This window comes from Coregonus clupeaformis, chromosome 1, assembly GCF_020615455.1.
Source record: "Coregonus clupeaformis isolate EN_2021a chromosome 1, ASM2061545v1, whole genome shotgun sequence".
NCBI classification, from domain to species: domain Eukaryota; kingdom Metazoa; phylum Chordata; class Actinopteri; order Salmoniformes; family Salmonidae; genus Coregonus; species Coregonus clupeaformis.
In genome coordinates, this window is record NC_059192.1 from 46,950,972 (window position 1) to 46,967,205 (window position 16,234).

General features: G+C 45.0%; 1 protein-coding gene across 1 annotated transcript in view; it reads right to left on the minus strand.

Moving 5' to 3' along the window:
- The window catches only part of LOC121570125 (synaptic vesicular amine transporter), a 32,110-nt gene that overhangs the window by 4,350 nt on the left and 11,526 nt on the right, over positions 1 to 16,234 (minus strand). The window contains exons 4-15 of the mRNA XM_041881620.2: positions 15,683 to 15,741; positions 15,463 to 15,546; positions 13,422 to 13,514; positions 13,232 to 13,321; positions 13,082 to 13,125; positions 11,944 to 12,004; positions 8,320 to 8,415; positions 7,638 to 7,716; positions 7,070 to 7,121; positions 3,665 to 3,728; positions 3,275 to 3,394; positions 2,946 to 3,079 (exon numbers count right to left, since the gene is read on the minus strand). Of these exons, the coding sequence (XP_041737554.2) occupies positions 2,946 to 3,079; positions 3,275 to 3,394; positions 3,665 to 3,728; positions 7,070 to 7,121; positions 7,638 to 7,716; positions 8,320 to 8,415; positions 11,944 to 12,004; positions 13,082 to 13,125; positions 13,232 to 13,321; positions 13,422 to 13,514; positions 15,463 to 15,546; positions 15,683 to 15,741 (976 nt within the window). The remainder of the gene's footprint in view (positions 1 to 2,945; positions 3,080 to 3,274; positions 3,395 to 3,664; positions 3,729 to 7,069; positions 7,122 to 7,637; positions 7,717 to 8,319; positions 8,416 to 11,943; positions 12,005 to 13,081; positions 13,126 to 13,231; positions 13,322 to 13,421; positions 13,515 to 15,462; positions 15,547 to 15,682; positions 15,742 to 16,234) is intronic.

The following is a 16,234-nucleotide window of genomic DNA, read 5'->3' on the forward strand; positions in this document are numbered from 1 at the left end:
CAAAGAGCTTTGTACTGTGGTTACATTGTATACAGTCATGTAGCTTTGATGGAAGACAACTACCAAGGCAAATTCATCAGTATGCCTCACATTTTTCCAAATTTTGTTTACGTTACAGCCTTATTCTAAAATGGATTCAATTGTTTTTCCCCCTCATCAATCTACACACAATACCCCATAATGTCAAAGCAAAAACAGGTTTAGAAATGTTTGCAAATGTATTAAAATAAAAAACCGTAATATCACATTTACATACACTACCAGTCAAAAGTTTGGACACACCTACTCATTCTAGGGTTTTTCTTTATTTTTACTATTGTTTACATTGTAGAATAATAGTGAAGACATCAACACTATGAAATAACACATATGGAATCATGTAGTAACCAAAAAAGTGTTAAACAAATCAAAATATATTTTACATTTGAGATTCTTCACCCTTTGCCTTGATGACAGCTTTGCACACTCTTGGCATTCTCTCAACCAGCTTCACCTGGAATGCTTTTCCAAAAGTCTTGAAGGAGTTCTCACATATGCTGAGCACTTGTTGGATGCTTTTCCTTCACTCTGCCGTCCAACTCATCCCAAACCATCTCAATTGGGTTGAGGTTGGGGGATTGTGGAAGCCAGGTCATCTGATGCAGCACTCCATCACTCTCCTTCTTGGTAAAATAGCCCTTACACAGCCTGGAGGTGTGTTGGGTCATTGTCCTGTTGAAAAACAAATGATAGTCCCACTAAGCCCAAACCAGATGAGATGGCATATCGCTGCAGAATGCCAAACAGTTCAATCTTGGTTTAATCAGACCAGAGAATCTTGTTTCTCATGGTCTGAGAGTCCTTTAGGTGCCTTTTGGCAAACTCCAAGCGGGCTGTCATGTGCCTTTTACTGAGGAGTGGCTTCCGTCTGACCACTCTACCATAAAGGCCTGATTGGTGGAGTGCTGCAGAGATGGTTGTCCTTCTGGAAGTTTCTCCCATCTCCACAGAGGAACTCTGGAGCTCTGTCACAGTGACCATCGGGTTCTTGGTCACCTCCCTGAGCAAGGCCCTTCTCCCCTGATTGCTCAGTTTGACCGGGCGGCCAGCTCTAGGAAGAGTCTTGGTGGTTCCAAACTTCTTCCATTTAAGAATGATGGAGGCCACTGTGTTCTTGGGGACCTTCAATGCTGCAGAAATCTTTTGGTACCCTTCTCCAGATCTGTGCCTCAACGCAATCCTGTCTCGGCGCTCTACGGACAATTCCTTCGACCTCATCGCTTGGTTTTTGCTCTGACATGCACTGTCAACTGTGGGACCTTATATAGACAGGTGTGTGCCTTTCCAAATCATGTCCAATCAATTGAATTTACCACAGTTGGACTCCAATCAAGTTGTAGAAACATCTCAGGGATGATCAATGGATACAGGATGCACCTGAGCTCAATTTCAAGTCTCATAGCAAAGGTATTTCTGTTTTTTATTTGTAATAATTTTGCAAAAATTTCAAAAAACGTTTTTTGCATTGTAATTATGGGGTATTGTGTGTAGATTGATGAGTTTATTTTTATTTATTTTGATCCATTTTAGAATAAGGCTGTAACGTAACAAAATGTGGAAAATGTGAAGGGGTCTGAATACTTTCCGAATGCACTGTAATTCTTTGATCCTTTGACCCAATATTTAGTTGCAGACATACTCAGGTGCAATTTATAAAAGCATTTCTACCTATGTACAGGTAACTGCCAAAATAAAGGAAACACCAAGATAAACTGTCTTAATAGGGCGTAGGGCCACCACGAGCCGCCAAAACAGCTTCAATGCGCCTTGGCATTGTCTATTTTAGGGATGCTACACAATTATCTTTTGATGGTGGTGGTGGAAAAAGCTGTCTCCAGAATCTCCCATAAGTGTTCAATTGGGTTGAGATCTGGTGACTGAGACACACACACCCTTTAAACCCCCTATGCTCCTTTGAAACCCCTCTTTCAATGTCACTGAGATCTCTTATTCTAGCCATGGTAGCTACAATAATGGGCAACTGGGCATTTTTATACATGATCCTAAGCATGATGGGATATTAATTGCTTAATTATTTTAGGAACCACACCTGTGTGGAAGCACCTGCTTTCAATATTTTGTATCCTTCATTTACTTAATTGTTTCCTTTATTTTGGCAGTTACCTTTAGACTCACCAACATTCACCACCACCATCTACCCCCAACATGTTCAAAAGGGGGTATAAACTTTATGTAGTTCAAACACTTCAATCAAGCTGAATACCCTGCTATCCGTTTATGTATGTGGTGTGTCTGATACAGCAAACCGTAAACATACACACAATCTATCCACCAATCCCTCCACCACAGGAGGTTGGTGAGGGGAGGATGGCTCATAATAATGTATGGAATGGAGTGAATGGAGCGGTATCATGGAAACCATGTGTTTGATACCATTCCATTTATTCCATTCCAGTCATTACTATGAGCCCGTCCTCCCCAATTAAGGTGCCACCAGCCACCATGTGCACAATCTATCCACCTATCCCTCCCCATGTGCACAAATAAGCCATCCTCTTCTACCTACCCATACATAGCTTACTCATACTCTAAATCAATTTAGTCTGGGGAACCAAAAGCAGGTGGAAACTGGGGTGGGGGTGGCCAAAAGCAGTAGAATGCATTACACAGCAATGATGAGACCTGAACTGGTCAACTTAAATAGACAGCCAAATCAAAGTGTGTCTCATGATCAAAGTGTAACTCGAGTTCCTCTCTCTCTGTTTCACCTGGTAGTATTGCCTATAAAAGACAGCAATAGTTTGAGCCTGTGGGGATGGCAATGGATAGTTCTCTCTGCATCAGATGCAGCTTTACAAGTATTCAGTATACAAATGCATACCTCCGTGAAGTGTGTGTTAGTGTGTGTAGGTGCTTATGTGTGTACGAGGTGTTAGGTGTCTAACCATTTTCTCTTCCCTCCCAGGAGGACTCCTGAGGAAGTAGCAGAGGGGAGCAAAGAGGATATCCACGATGCCGATGATGGTCATGAGCCAGGGGAACCCAATGCTCTTCGCTATGGCGCCTCCAGCGGACGGACCTTCATCAGCAAAGGAAGGTTAGTGAGCTTATAGAGGAGTCAGATATAGAGGCCTTATTTCCCCCAAACTGACATATCATGATGCTACTCTTACTATGCCACACCTCAAAAAACATACATAAGAATGTGTGATAGAAATGTTTTAAAACTATGCTATGGGACTGGGTTATTTTCAAGCATCTGACGGTAATTTACCTAAAGCGAAGCCCATGCAGAAAGCCACATCAGCAATGGCGTACACAGTGCCATAGACTGACACATGTCTCAGGTCCACCAAATAGCCCATGATTGGCATCATAGAGGAATCCACCATGCCTGACAAGAGACAAGACATTGAGAAATTCAGTATTAACAGTTACAAACCAGATGCTAATTTCATAAGTTGTAGTTTAAATAACAAATAATATGCCATTTAGCAGACGCTTTTATCCAAAGCGACTTACAGTCATGCGTGCATACATTTTTTGTGTATGGGTGATCCCGGGGATCGAACCCACTACCTTGGCGTTACAAGCGCCGTGCTCTACCAGCTGAGCTACAGAGGACCACTAGTTTCTCTATACAATGCAATACAAATTGACTTACCAATTGCAAAACCAACACCGAAATTCGGGAGTATCAGTCCATAGATGTCCTTAGCAAAAGGAACCTATGACACGACATAGTCAAGGTAAAGAGTGTAATAGGATTTGTATTGATCAAATGTTTATAGAGTAATCCAGAATACCATCTTTATGTGGTCTAAGGACTTGAGGATCTTTGTTCTCACACTACATTTGTTCTTGCACACACAACACAATTGCATAAGGAACTACAATGAAAATGTAATTATCTGTGTCCAGAGAATTCTCTGTTTTCTGACTGGCTTTCGAGTTGACTTCTGATTGACCTCCCCTTCCCTTTGTAGACTCAAAATGTGATTTGGAGACTAATGAGATACATTAAGACAATAGGCCTGTTCCAATACTTTGAAATTGCATCCTTACTCCCTCCCTTCTTGTATGTAACCCCTAATCTGACATGACTGGGTTGGTAAAACCCTAGCTTTCACCTACACTACATGACCAAAAGTATGTGGACACTTTCTCGTCCAACATCTCATTCCAAAATCATGGGCATTAAAATGGAGTTGGTCCCCCCTTTGTTGCTATAAAAGCCTCCACTCTTCTGGGAAAGCTTTCCATTAGATGTTGTAACATTGCTACGGGGACTTCCTTCCATTCAGCCACAATAGTATTAGTGAGGTAGGGCACTGATGTTGGGTGATTAGGCCTGGCTCGCAGTCGGTGTTCTAATTCATTCCAAAGGTGTTTGATGGGGTTGAGGGCAGGGCTCTGTGCAGGCCAGTCAAGTTCTTCCACACCGATCTCGACAAACCATTTCTGTAGGGACCTCGCTTTGTGCACGGGGGCATTGTCATGCTGAAACAGGAAAGGGCCTTCCCCAAACTGTTGCCACAAAGTTGGAAGCACATAATCGTCTAGAATGTCATTGTTTGCTGTAGCGTTAAGATTTCCCTTCACTGGAACTAAGGGGCTTAGCCTGAACCATGAAAAACAGCCCCCAACCATTATTCCTCCTCCACCAAACTTTACAGTTGGCACTGTGCATAGGCGCAGGTAGCGTTCTCCTGGCATCCGCCAAACCCAGATTTGTCTGTCGGACTGCCAGATGGTGAAGTGCGATTCATCACTCCAGAGAACGCGTTTCCACTGCTTCAGAGTCCAATGGCGGCAGGCTTTACACGACTCCAGCAGACGCTTGGCATTGCGCATTGGTGATCTTAGGCGTGTGTGCGGCTGCTCGGCCATGGAAACCCATTTCATGAAGCTCCCGACGAACAGTTATTGTGCTGATTTTGCTACACTCGGTAGTGAGTGTTGCAATAGAGGACAGATTATTTTTACGCGCTACATCCTTCAGCACTCGGCGGTCCCGGTCTGTGAGCTTGTGTGACTTACCACTTCGCGGCTGAGCTGTTGTTGCTCCTATACATTTCCACTTCACAATAACAGCACTTACAGTTGACCGGGGCAGCTCTAGCAGGGCAGAAATTTGACGAACTGACTTGTTGGAAAGGTGGCATCCTATGACGGTGCCACGTTGAAAGTCACTGAGCTCTTCAGTAAGGCCATTCTACTGCAAATTATTGTCTGTGGAGATTGCATGGTTTTGTGCTCGATGTTTTACACCTGTCAGAAACGAGTGTGGCTGAAATAGCCAAATCCACTAATTTGAAGGGGTGTCCACATACTTTTGTATTTACACTGCCTTTACTTTTTCCACATTTTGATATGTTAAAGCCTTTTTCTAAAATTGATTAAATCGTTTTTCCCCCTCATCAATCTACACACAATACCCCATAATTACAAAGCAAAAACAGGTTTGTATAAATCTTTGCTAATTTATTAAAAATAAAACATTTAAATATGACATTTACATAAGTATTCAGTCCCTTTACTCAGTACTTTGTTGAAGCAACTTTGGCAGCGATTACAGCGTTGAGTCTGCTTTGGTATGACGCTACAAGCTTGGCACACCTGTATTTGGGGAGTTTCTCCCATGCTTCTCTGCAGATCCTCTCAAGCTCTGTCAGGTTGGATGGGGAGCATTGCTGCACAGCTATTTACAGGTCTCTCCAGAGATGTTCGATCGGGTTCAAGTCCGGGCTCTGGCTGGGCTCCTCAAGGACATTCAGAGACTTGTCCCGAAGCAACTCCTGCGTTGTCTTGGCTGTGTGCTTAGGGTCGTTGTCCTGTTGGAAGGTAAACCTTAGCCCTAGTCTGAGGTCCTGAGCACCCAGGAGCAGGTTTTCAACAAGGATCTCTCTGTACTTTGCTCCGTTCATCTTTCCCTTGATCCTGACTAGTCTCCCAGTCCCTGCCGCTGAAAAACATCCCCACAGCATGATGCTTTAACCACTATGCTTCACCGTATGGATGGTGCCAGGTTTCCTCCAGACGTGACGCTTGGCATTCAGGCCAAAGAGTTCAATCTTGGTTTCATCAGACCAGAGAATCTTGTTTCTCATGGTCTGAGAGTCTTTAGGTGCCTTTTGGCAAACTCCAAGCGGGCTGTCATGTGCCTTTTACTGAGGAGTGGCTTCCGTCTGGCCACTCTACCATAAAGGCCTGATTGGTGGAGTGCTGAAGAGAGAGTTGTACTTCTGGAAGTTTCTCCCATCTCCACAGAGGAACTCTAGAGCTCTGTCAGAGTGACCATCGGGTTCTTGGTCACCTCCCTGACCAAGGCCCTTCTCCCCCGATTGCTCAGTTTGGCCGGGCGGCCAGCTTTAGGAAGAGTCTTGGTGGTTCCAAACTTCTTCCATTTAAGAATGATGGAGGCCACTGTGTTCTTGGGGACCTTCAATGCTGTAGAAATCTTTTGGTACCCTTCCCCAGATCTGTGCCTCGACACAATCCTGTCTCAGAGCTCTACGGACAATTCCTTCGACCTCATCGCTTGGTTTTTGCTCTGACATGCACTGTCAACTGTGGGACCTTATATAGACAGGTGTGTGCCTTTCCAAATCATGTCCAATCAATTGAATTTACCACAGTTGGACTCCAATCAAGTTGTAGAAACATCTCAGGGATGATCAATGGAAACAGGATGAACCTGAGCTCAATTTTGAGTCTCATAGCAAAGGGTCTGAATACTTATGTAAATAAGGTATTTTTTAAATTTCTTCTATATTTCTTTTAATTTGCAAATATTTCAAAAAACCTGTTTTTGCTTGGTCATTATGGGGTATTGTGTGTAGATTGATGAGGATTTGTTTTTATTTAATCCATTTTAGAATAAGGCTGTAACGTAACAAAATGTGGAAAAAGTGAAGGGGTCTGAATACTTTCCGAAGGCACTGTATAGCCAATAGTGTTATCCAATGTCTTTAGATGGACCCCCTGATACTGATGATGCCACCAGGCCAAACAGGTACAGTAAGGTTAGCATTGTGTTGAGCTGGATAAAGATGTGTCTAGTACTCACACAGAGGATGCTAACCCCCACAAGGACCATCCCGATTAGAGAGCACAGCCATCTGGGAAAAAAGGGAAGAGCAGTTCTGGGTCTGCCAATGACAACAGTCAATCTCCCTCTCCCCTCCCTTCACAGTTGTTCTGTACCGCAAGGCCACAAAATCCGATTTATTCGAATAATAAACTTCAAATAAACGAACAGAGGAAGCAAATGTTCTCTTTGAGTGAGGATTAGGACATTTTGAGAAACACATTTTAGCTTTTTTTTAACTTTATAAAAGAATACTGCTATAACTACAGGCAATATTTGAGCCCTGAAACACATGTATTGTCATAAAGTGTGAGGTAAAAATCAAAAGATTTATATGTGACTGAGCACACACTTGATCAACTGTGGTAAACAAACAAACGTTAGCCAAGCAGTTATAAACACACTGTCACACTGAGACTTCAATAAACAGCAAATACCCAACCTGTCTGAGAAATCTCATTTAGAGTTGCTCAATAGCACAGGAAACAGATACCAACGCAGGAAAAGATAAGGAGACGGAAAAAAGGGGAGTCATTTCCCTCCCTACCTCCCCATCTTGTGCGCGAGGACGCCAAATATGTTGGTTCCAATAAGGTAGGAGATGCTGGCTGGCACGAAGGCAACGCCTGGCAGAGAGAAAGATAGAGAGGGAGAGAGAGACAGAGACAGGGATAGATATGGAGAGGGAGAGAGGAGAGACAGAGATCAGTTGAGAGCGAGAGAGCAGGGTAGAGAGAGATAGAGCAGAGTAGGGAGAGAGAGAGAGAGAGAGCAAGATTGAGAGAGAGAGCAGGGTAGAGAGAGGGGCCCAGATAAGAATGCACATTATCCGTCTCTATCATCTCCAGCATATCTCCTAGACACAGTAATGAACACTCCCACTCTCCACTCGCCCGCAAATGAAACCCTAATATCCTGTCCCCCCCCCCGCCCCCCCGTTTCACCACAACGGGAGGTTCAATGAGGTGGAGAACACTACTGATCATTTTCAATGATCATCTAGATACTGTATGAAGTTATTGTAAGTCCACAGTTAGAATCCACAGTGTCATAATCAAGTTATTATTGTGCTATGCCGTTTCTTTTTGCTGTGTTTTCAAACCTTGAGTTGAAATGAAGACCATTATTCTAAGTACATTCAGCAAGCAGAATGGTTTCATGGGCAGCATTCTCAATAGGGGAAACAGGGTTGTCAAGAGGGACAAAAAGGAAAAGAAATGTCAAAATACCTAGCTGCCATTTTCTTGGACACATGGTCTCCATCATCCAAATAGGCAACGCTGGTTCTAACATGGCGATGGCCATGTTTGCAAAACAAATGGATCCTGGAAAAGAGAATGTAATGGAGGATAAGTGGACCCTGGGCCCATTATTCTCCATCTTTACACATTTTGTGTGTCCCCGTCAGCCCCCGCCCTCCCCCTCAGAAATATAATAACAAGTATTAGGCCACCCTGGCCAAAGGGCCTGGTAATTGAAGTGGTGGGGAGGCTCACTGACACATATATGCTGTTTCCCCCAGCACTTCAGCATTACACATACTCCAACACACACAAGCAAGTGTGCACGCACGCACGCACCCACACACATACACAGTCTATTCTGATGCGGAGATGACCCCTTCTAACATGCAGTGCTCGCTCCCTCTCAACACTCTTTCTGGCAATAATACTGTTCTTAACCCAGAAATCAATTGGTAGGCACAGTGTTTGTCTTTTCCTAGCTCAGGGCACAAATTCAACCACTGAAATACAATTTGTTCGACCATCTCAGTCAATTCTTCATCCACATCTTTGCTCCCACCTAGTTGCTTTTCGCTTAGTGTGACTGAAATGGGAAATGCCACAGCGGGTACTTCAGAATGAAGTAATAATATGACTAACAATAATAAATTATGTGTCACGCTCTGGTTCCGGGACGTTGTTATTGAACCAGGGTGTGTTTGTATTTGGGTGTAGTTCTATGTGGGATCTAGTTGTTTCATTTCTATGTTTGGTTTTGATGTTGATTTAGTCATATGACTCCCAATCGGAGGTAACGAGTGTCAGCTGTCGGCTCGTTATCTCTGATTGGGAGCCATATTTATACTGTGTGGTTTCACCTTGGTTTTGTGGGTTTTTGTTTCCTTGTTGCTGTTAGTCATTATCAGTATTGAACTTCACTTTCGTCATATTTGGTTTGTTGTTTTGATCGTGGTTTCTTTATAATAAAGTCTACGATGTTCGCTCAACACGCTGCGCTTTGGTCTCCTCCTTTTGACGATCGTGACAGAAAAACCCACCACAAAAAGACCAAGCAGCGTGTCAAGCGGCAACAGGACCTACCTACACAGGATTTATGGACTCCCATAAAGGATTCATGGACATGGGAGGAGATTCTGGATGGTGAGGGGCCTTGGGATCAACCGGGAGAATATCGCCGTCCTCGTGAAGAGCGAGAGGCAGCTAAAGCTGAGAGGCGGCGATATGAGGAGGCAGCACGGAGGCAAGGCTGGAAGCCCGAGAGTACTACCCAAAAATTTCTTGGGGGGGGGCTAGAAGGGAGTGTGGCGAAGTCAGGTAGGAGACCTGCGCCTACTCCCTGGACTGACCGTGGAGAGCGAGAGTACGGGCAGACACCGTGTTACGCAGTAGAGCGCATGGTGTCTCCTGTACGCAGGCATAGCCCGGTTCGGTACATTCCGGCTCCACGTATCGGCCGGGCTAGACTGAGCATTGAGCCAGATGTCGTGAGGCCGGCCCCACGCATCCGGTCACCAGTGCGTCTCCTCGGGCCGGCTTACATGGCACCAGCCTTACGCATGGTGTCCCCGGTTCGCCTACATAGCCCGGTGCGGGTTATTCCACCTCCCTGTACTGGTCAGGCGACGGGAGCATACAACCAGGTAAGGTTGGTCAGGCTCAGTGCTCAAGGGAGCCAGTACGCCTGCACGGTCCGGTATTTCCGGCACCACCTCCTGTCTCCAGTCCAGTACCACCAGTGCCTGCACCACGCACTAAGCCTCCTGTGTGTTCCCCGAGTCCTGTGCGTCCTGTTCCTGCTTCCCGCACTAGCCCTGAGATGCGTGTCCTCAGCCCGGTACCTCCAGTTCCGGCACCACGCATCAGGCCTATGGTGCGTCCCCAGGGTCCAGCATGCCCTGTTGCTTCTCTCCGCACTAGCCCTGAGATGCGTGTCCTCAGCCCGGTACCTCCAGTTCCGGCACCACGCATCAGGCCTACGGTGCGTCCCCAGGGTCCAGCATGCCCTGTTGCTTCTCCCCGCACTAGCCCTGAGATGCGTGTCCCTCAGCCCGGTACCTCCTGTTCCGGCACCACGCACCAGGCCTACGATGCGCCTCAGACAGCCAGAGTCTGCCGTCTGCCCAACGGGGCCTGAACTGTCCGTCTGCCCAACGCCGTCTGAACTGCCCGTCTGCCCAACGGGGCCTGAACTGTCCGTCTGCCCAACGCCGTCTGAACTGCCCGTCTGCCCAACGGGGCCTGAACTGTCCGTCTGCCCAACGCCGTCTGAACTGCCCGTCTGCCCAACGCCGTCTGAACTGTCCGTCTGCCAAGCGCCGCAGGAACTGCCCGTCTGTACTGAGCCTGCAAAGCCGCCCGTCTGCCATGAGCCTTCAGAGCCGTCCGCCAGACCGGGAGCCGCTAGAGCTCTCCGCCAGACAGGAGCAGCCAGAGCCTTCCGCCAGACAGGAGCAGCCAGAGCCTTCCGCCAGACAGGATCAGCCAGAGCCTTCCGCCAGACAGGATCAGCCAGAGCCTTCCGCCAGACAGGATCAGCCAGAGCCTTCCGCCAGACAGGATCAGCCAGAGCCTTCCGCCAGACAGGATCAGCCAGAGCCTTCCGCCAGACAGGATCAGCCAGAGCCGTCCCGCCAGACAGGATCAGCCAGAGCCTTCCGCCAGCCATGAGCAGCCAGATCCGTCAGCCAGCCATGAGCAGCCAGATCCGTCAGCCAGCCATGAGCAGCCAGATCCGTCAGCCAGCCATGAGCAGCCAGATCCGTCAGCCAGCCATGAGCCGTCCAGCCAGGATCCGCCAGAGCCGTCCAGCCAGGATCCGCCAGAGCCGTCCAGCCAGGATCCGCCAGAGCCGTCCAGCCCGGATCCGCCAGCCAGCCAGGATCCGCCAGAGCCAGCCAGCCAGGATCCGCCATTTAGCCCGGTGCTGCCCCTTAGTCCGGTGCTGCCCCTTAGCCCGGTGCTGCCCCTTATCCCGGTGCTGCCCCTTATCCCGGTGCTGCCCCTTAGTCCGGTGCTGCCCCTTAGTCCGGTGTTGCCCCTTAGTCCAGGTGGGGTTAGTTGGAGGGTGGTCATTGGGAGGAGGCTACTGAAGCAGGTTGTGACTGTGGTGGGGTGGGGATCACGACCGGGGCCAGAGCCGCCACCGTGGACAGACGCCCACCCAGACCCTCCCCTAGTCCTTATGTTGGTGCGCCCGGGGTTCGCACCTTTAGGGGGGGGTACTGTCACGCTCTGGTTCCGGGACGTTGTTATTGAACCAGGGTGTGTTTGTATTTGGGTGTAGTTCTATGTGGGATCTAGTTGTTTCATTTCTATGTTTGGTTTTGATGTTGATTTAGTCATATGACTCCCAATCGGAGGTAACGAGTGTCAGCTGTCGGCTCGTTATCTCTGATTGGGAGCCATATTTATACTGTGTGGTTTCACCTTGGTTTTGTGGGTTTTTGTTTCCTTGTTGCTGTTAGTCATTATCAGTATTGAACTTCACTTTCGTCATATTTGGTTTGTTGTTTTGATCGTGGTTTCTTTATAATAAAGTCTACGATGTTCGCTCAACACGCTGCGCTTTGGTCTCCTCCTTTTGACGATCGTGACATTATGAATTCTTACCTGCAGCAATGAGTATGTATGGATCTTTAATAAGGCTCCACAGTGAGGACCCTTTCTGGCTCTGTAGAGAGAAAAGGATCAGAAAATGTAGAGCTAAACAGACAGCTATCAGTTTCATGTCAAAACTGATTAATACAAAAAGGATGCCACGAATAATTATGTGGTACTTAATTACTACAGTACTGTCTGTGCCTTTACATTCCACAATGATGTACAGTGATGTACGGTTACTATCTGTGCTTTCAGTATGCACAGTATTTGTGCACACTGAAAGACCACTTTTCCTCTCTATTCTGATGGTCCCTGCTCTTACAGTAATGAATAGGAAATGTCCACACATAGCCATTGAGTTCACTAATGACTGGCACAGCTCTGACAATAACCTCTTGTCAGTTACTCTGACACCATCTCTAAGCTTAATGATCATGTATTCACATCACTGTTAGAAATCTCAGCCACAGAGATGTACTAATAGTGAGGATTGTCATGTCCCATTCCCTTTTTCCCTTTTTAATATTCTTCATTCACAACTAAACAATGTCTAAGCGTCATTGGTCTGATAATCACAGCCACCATCTGATTGGGTCTCTGTCGCTGCCTCCTTGGTATCCGTGGTGACTGATACACATCAGCCCCATAGATCAAATTCAGAGGGGCTGTGATAGGAATATCCATCCCAGGCACACGTCTCCTCTAACTGGGATGGTAACCCATCATACCAGAGACCTACACAGAACACAGACCGGGCTGCCGCTCTGATATAAAAACCTGGCTGGAAGTCACTTCCAAACATATCATCACTCATGGCTGTCACTGTGAGCGGCTGAAGTTTATTTCTCTGCTTATCTGTGTGCATGGCAGAAGAGTTCTGACAGAGAAAAGTATATTTATTCTGTGTTAAATTACTTTTAATGGCCAGTGCACTATTTTGTTTACCCTAAACAGTGTAAAGCACTTTAAGCATCTGGAAAGATGCTGTATGAATCCAATCAATCCCAATCAAATCACTTATAATACTCTATTGATCCCCACTTTCATATCACAGTGATCTGGTGATTGTGAACACATTCCTACACAATTCCAATGAATTTACATCAATAATCTTAAAAAGAGCTGTAAAATCTATAACGATACACACCTCTGGTTCCACCTTTGAGGGCTGGAGAATGAACAGTTGCAGTGCTGTTGGGAGACACAGAGGATGAACTTAGTTAGCATCCCTAACAGGTGACTCCTGATTAGAGAATATCTGCTTTATGATAGAGAGAAACATGGCCACATTACTTACCTCCATCCAGCACAGCCAGAACAGCCAGAATGAGGAAAGGTGCCGTTTTCCCCACAAACTCATACATGACACTGCCGAATGGTGGGCCCACTGGGTGGAAGAAAGTAAAGATGGTCAATGATTTGGGCCAACCATGGCCTGTTACAGTAGTCTACAAAGAGCTCAAATGCGTCATGAATTGTGTACATACCCAGCACACCCATGGCGAGACCACCCAGGGCTATCCCAATGGCATTTCCCCTCTCCTCGTCATCTGTGTACACACTGGCAAGCATCCCCATCCCTAGAAGAACAGAACATGTAAGCTCTTATATACATAAGTACATTTGACTAGGCTAAATCGATATGTTTGGTTAAAGCAGTCAGGGTGATATACAGTGCCTTGCTAAAGTATTCAGACCCCTTGTATTTCTTCACATTATATTGTGTTACAAAGTAGGATTAAAATGGATTTAATTGTCATTTTTTGTCAACAATCTACACAAAATACTCTAATGTCAATGTGGAAGAAAAATGATAAAATGTTTAAAACATTAATAAAAATGAAATAAATAAAATATAGTCGTTGCATAAGTATTCAGCTCCCTGAGTCCATACATGTTAGAAACACCTTTGGCAGCAATTACAGCTGTGAGTCTTCTTGGGTAAGTCTCTAAGAGCTTTGCACAGCTGGATTGTGCAATATTTGCCTATTATTATTTTCTCAATTCTTCAAGCTCTGTCAAGATGTTGGGGATCATGGCAATTTTCAAGTCTTGCCATAGTATTTCAAGCAGATTTAAGTCAAAACTGTAACTTGGCCACTTAGGAACATTCACTGTCTTCTTGGTAAGCAACTCCAGTGTAGATTTGGCCTTGTGTTGAAATGTGAATAAGCATGTTTCTCTCTAGGATTTTGCCTGTGGTTAGCCCTATCCCGTTTTTTTTTTATCCTGAAAAACTCCCCAGTATTTGCCGATGTCAAGCATACCCATAACATGATGCAGCCACCACCATGCTTGAAAATAAGGAGGCAGTTACTCAGTGATGTGTTGTGTTGGATTTGCCCCAGACATAGGGTTTGCATTTAGGCAAAAAAGTGTATTCCTTTGCCATGTTTTTCTTGCAGTATTACTGTAGTGCCTTGTTGTATACAAGATGCATGTTTTGTATATTTGTGTTCTTCTTTTCACTCTGTCATTTAGGTCATTATTGTGGAGTCACTACAATGTTTGTTGATCTATCCTCAGTTCTCTCCCATCACAGCCATTGAACTCTGTAGCTGTTTTAAAATCACCAATGGCCTCATGGAGCAGTTTCATTCCTGTCCTGCAGCTCAGTTCACCTGTCTGTGTGGTTTAATACATAATGCACAGCATAATTATTAACTAGACCATGCTTAAAGGTATTTAATGACTGATTTGTTATTGTTACCCATTAACCAATCACTGCCCTTTTTTATGAGGCTTTCGAAAAGCTTGAAAAGCTCCCTGGTCTTTGTTGTTGAATCTGTGCTTGAAATTCAATACTTGACTGAGTGACCTTACAGATGTATGTATGGGGGACAGAGGAAGGGTTAGTCATTTAAAGATCATGTCAACCCCTATTATAGTGAGTCCATGTAACTTTTTATGTGATTTGTTAAGCCAAATTTTACTCCTGAACTAATTTAGGCTTGCCTAAACAAAGGGGCTGAATAGTTATGCAACGACTTTTAATTATTTATTACAATTTTGTATTAATCTTTAATTCTTCCACTTTGACATTACAGAGTATTTTGTGTATATTGTTGACAAAAAAAAGACAATTACACCAATTTTAATCCCACTTTGTAACATAATAAAATGTCAATCTGAATACTTTTGCAAGGCACTGTATTTCTTTATAGCACACTACATTTATTATTATTATTATTATTATTACAGTTCTTGAAACACTGCTCTTCATTTATCCCAGGGCTGCTTGAAGAAAACAAAACCTCTGTGACTGTTTGAATAGACACTTACCAGCGTTATATTAGGAGTATTTGTTGTTCCTCTTACCACAGCACCTTTCAATAAGTCAACTAGAGCTGTGTATAATAAATGCCTCATTGTTCAACTCGAGAGACATAAAGATGCATACCAAGGTAGGCCTACTGTAAGAAAAAGGTGAAGTTTCTGGTGAAACTGAATGTGCTGGCTGCAGCTGTCTCAAAGTGAAGCTAATCCTGAAAGCATCCATAAATGTCAGGATAATGCCAAGGACCTTACCAGCCACGGAGGAGCAGGAGGAGCCAACACCCTGCAGGGATCTGGCCAGAAACAGCAGAGTGTAGCTCGATGAGAAGGCGAACACTTGACAACAACGACAATAGAAATTTAGACAAAAAAACAAAAGAAAACATCAATCATGAAAAAATATAATTGAAACACAGTGTGAGATCTGGAAACAGGTGTGGATGTGACAGGTGTGGATGTGGGTAATACTTACTAATGGTTGACAGGAACATAATACAGAACCCAGCAAACATGGGGATCTGGTATCCTATTCTGTAAGCACATTGAGACATCCTTTCTCAATACTATACAATGTAATGCAATACTATATAAAACAAGACACAGATAACTACAGCTCATCTAACATTAGGCAGTCAAGTAGCAGAAGTTGGGCAGAAACTCTCTTTGGCCTCGTACAAACTCAGGTTGTACAACTGATGTACAATGCATTTGACACAATGGTTGTGATACAACTGATATTTGGGTGATACACATCTGGGAGTTGGTCTGCACAAAAATTACACAACCATTGTGCATTGTCAATGCTTTTGTAAATATTTTTGTGCAGAAAAACTCTGTTGTATCACAATGCATTGTGTGTACTGAGAGGCTTGTTCCATGTACCTAACATGCATGACTTGCCTTGTGTTGTCCTTTCCCACACGGAAGGTGACTAAGTGTACATAATAGGATTCTATAGTTTGCTTCAATTACAGCATATTGTGGTGCCCAGCTGAGACGGTAAATACTAGCCTTGATGCATTTG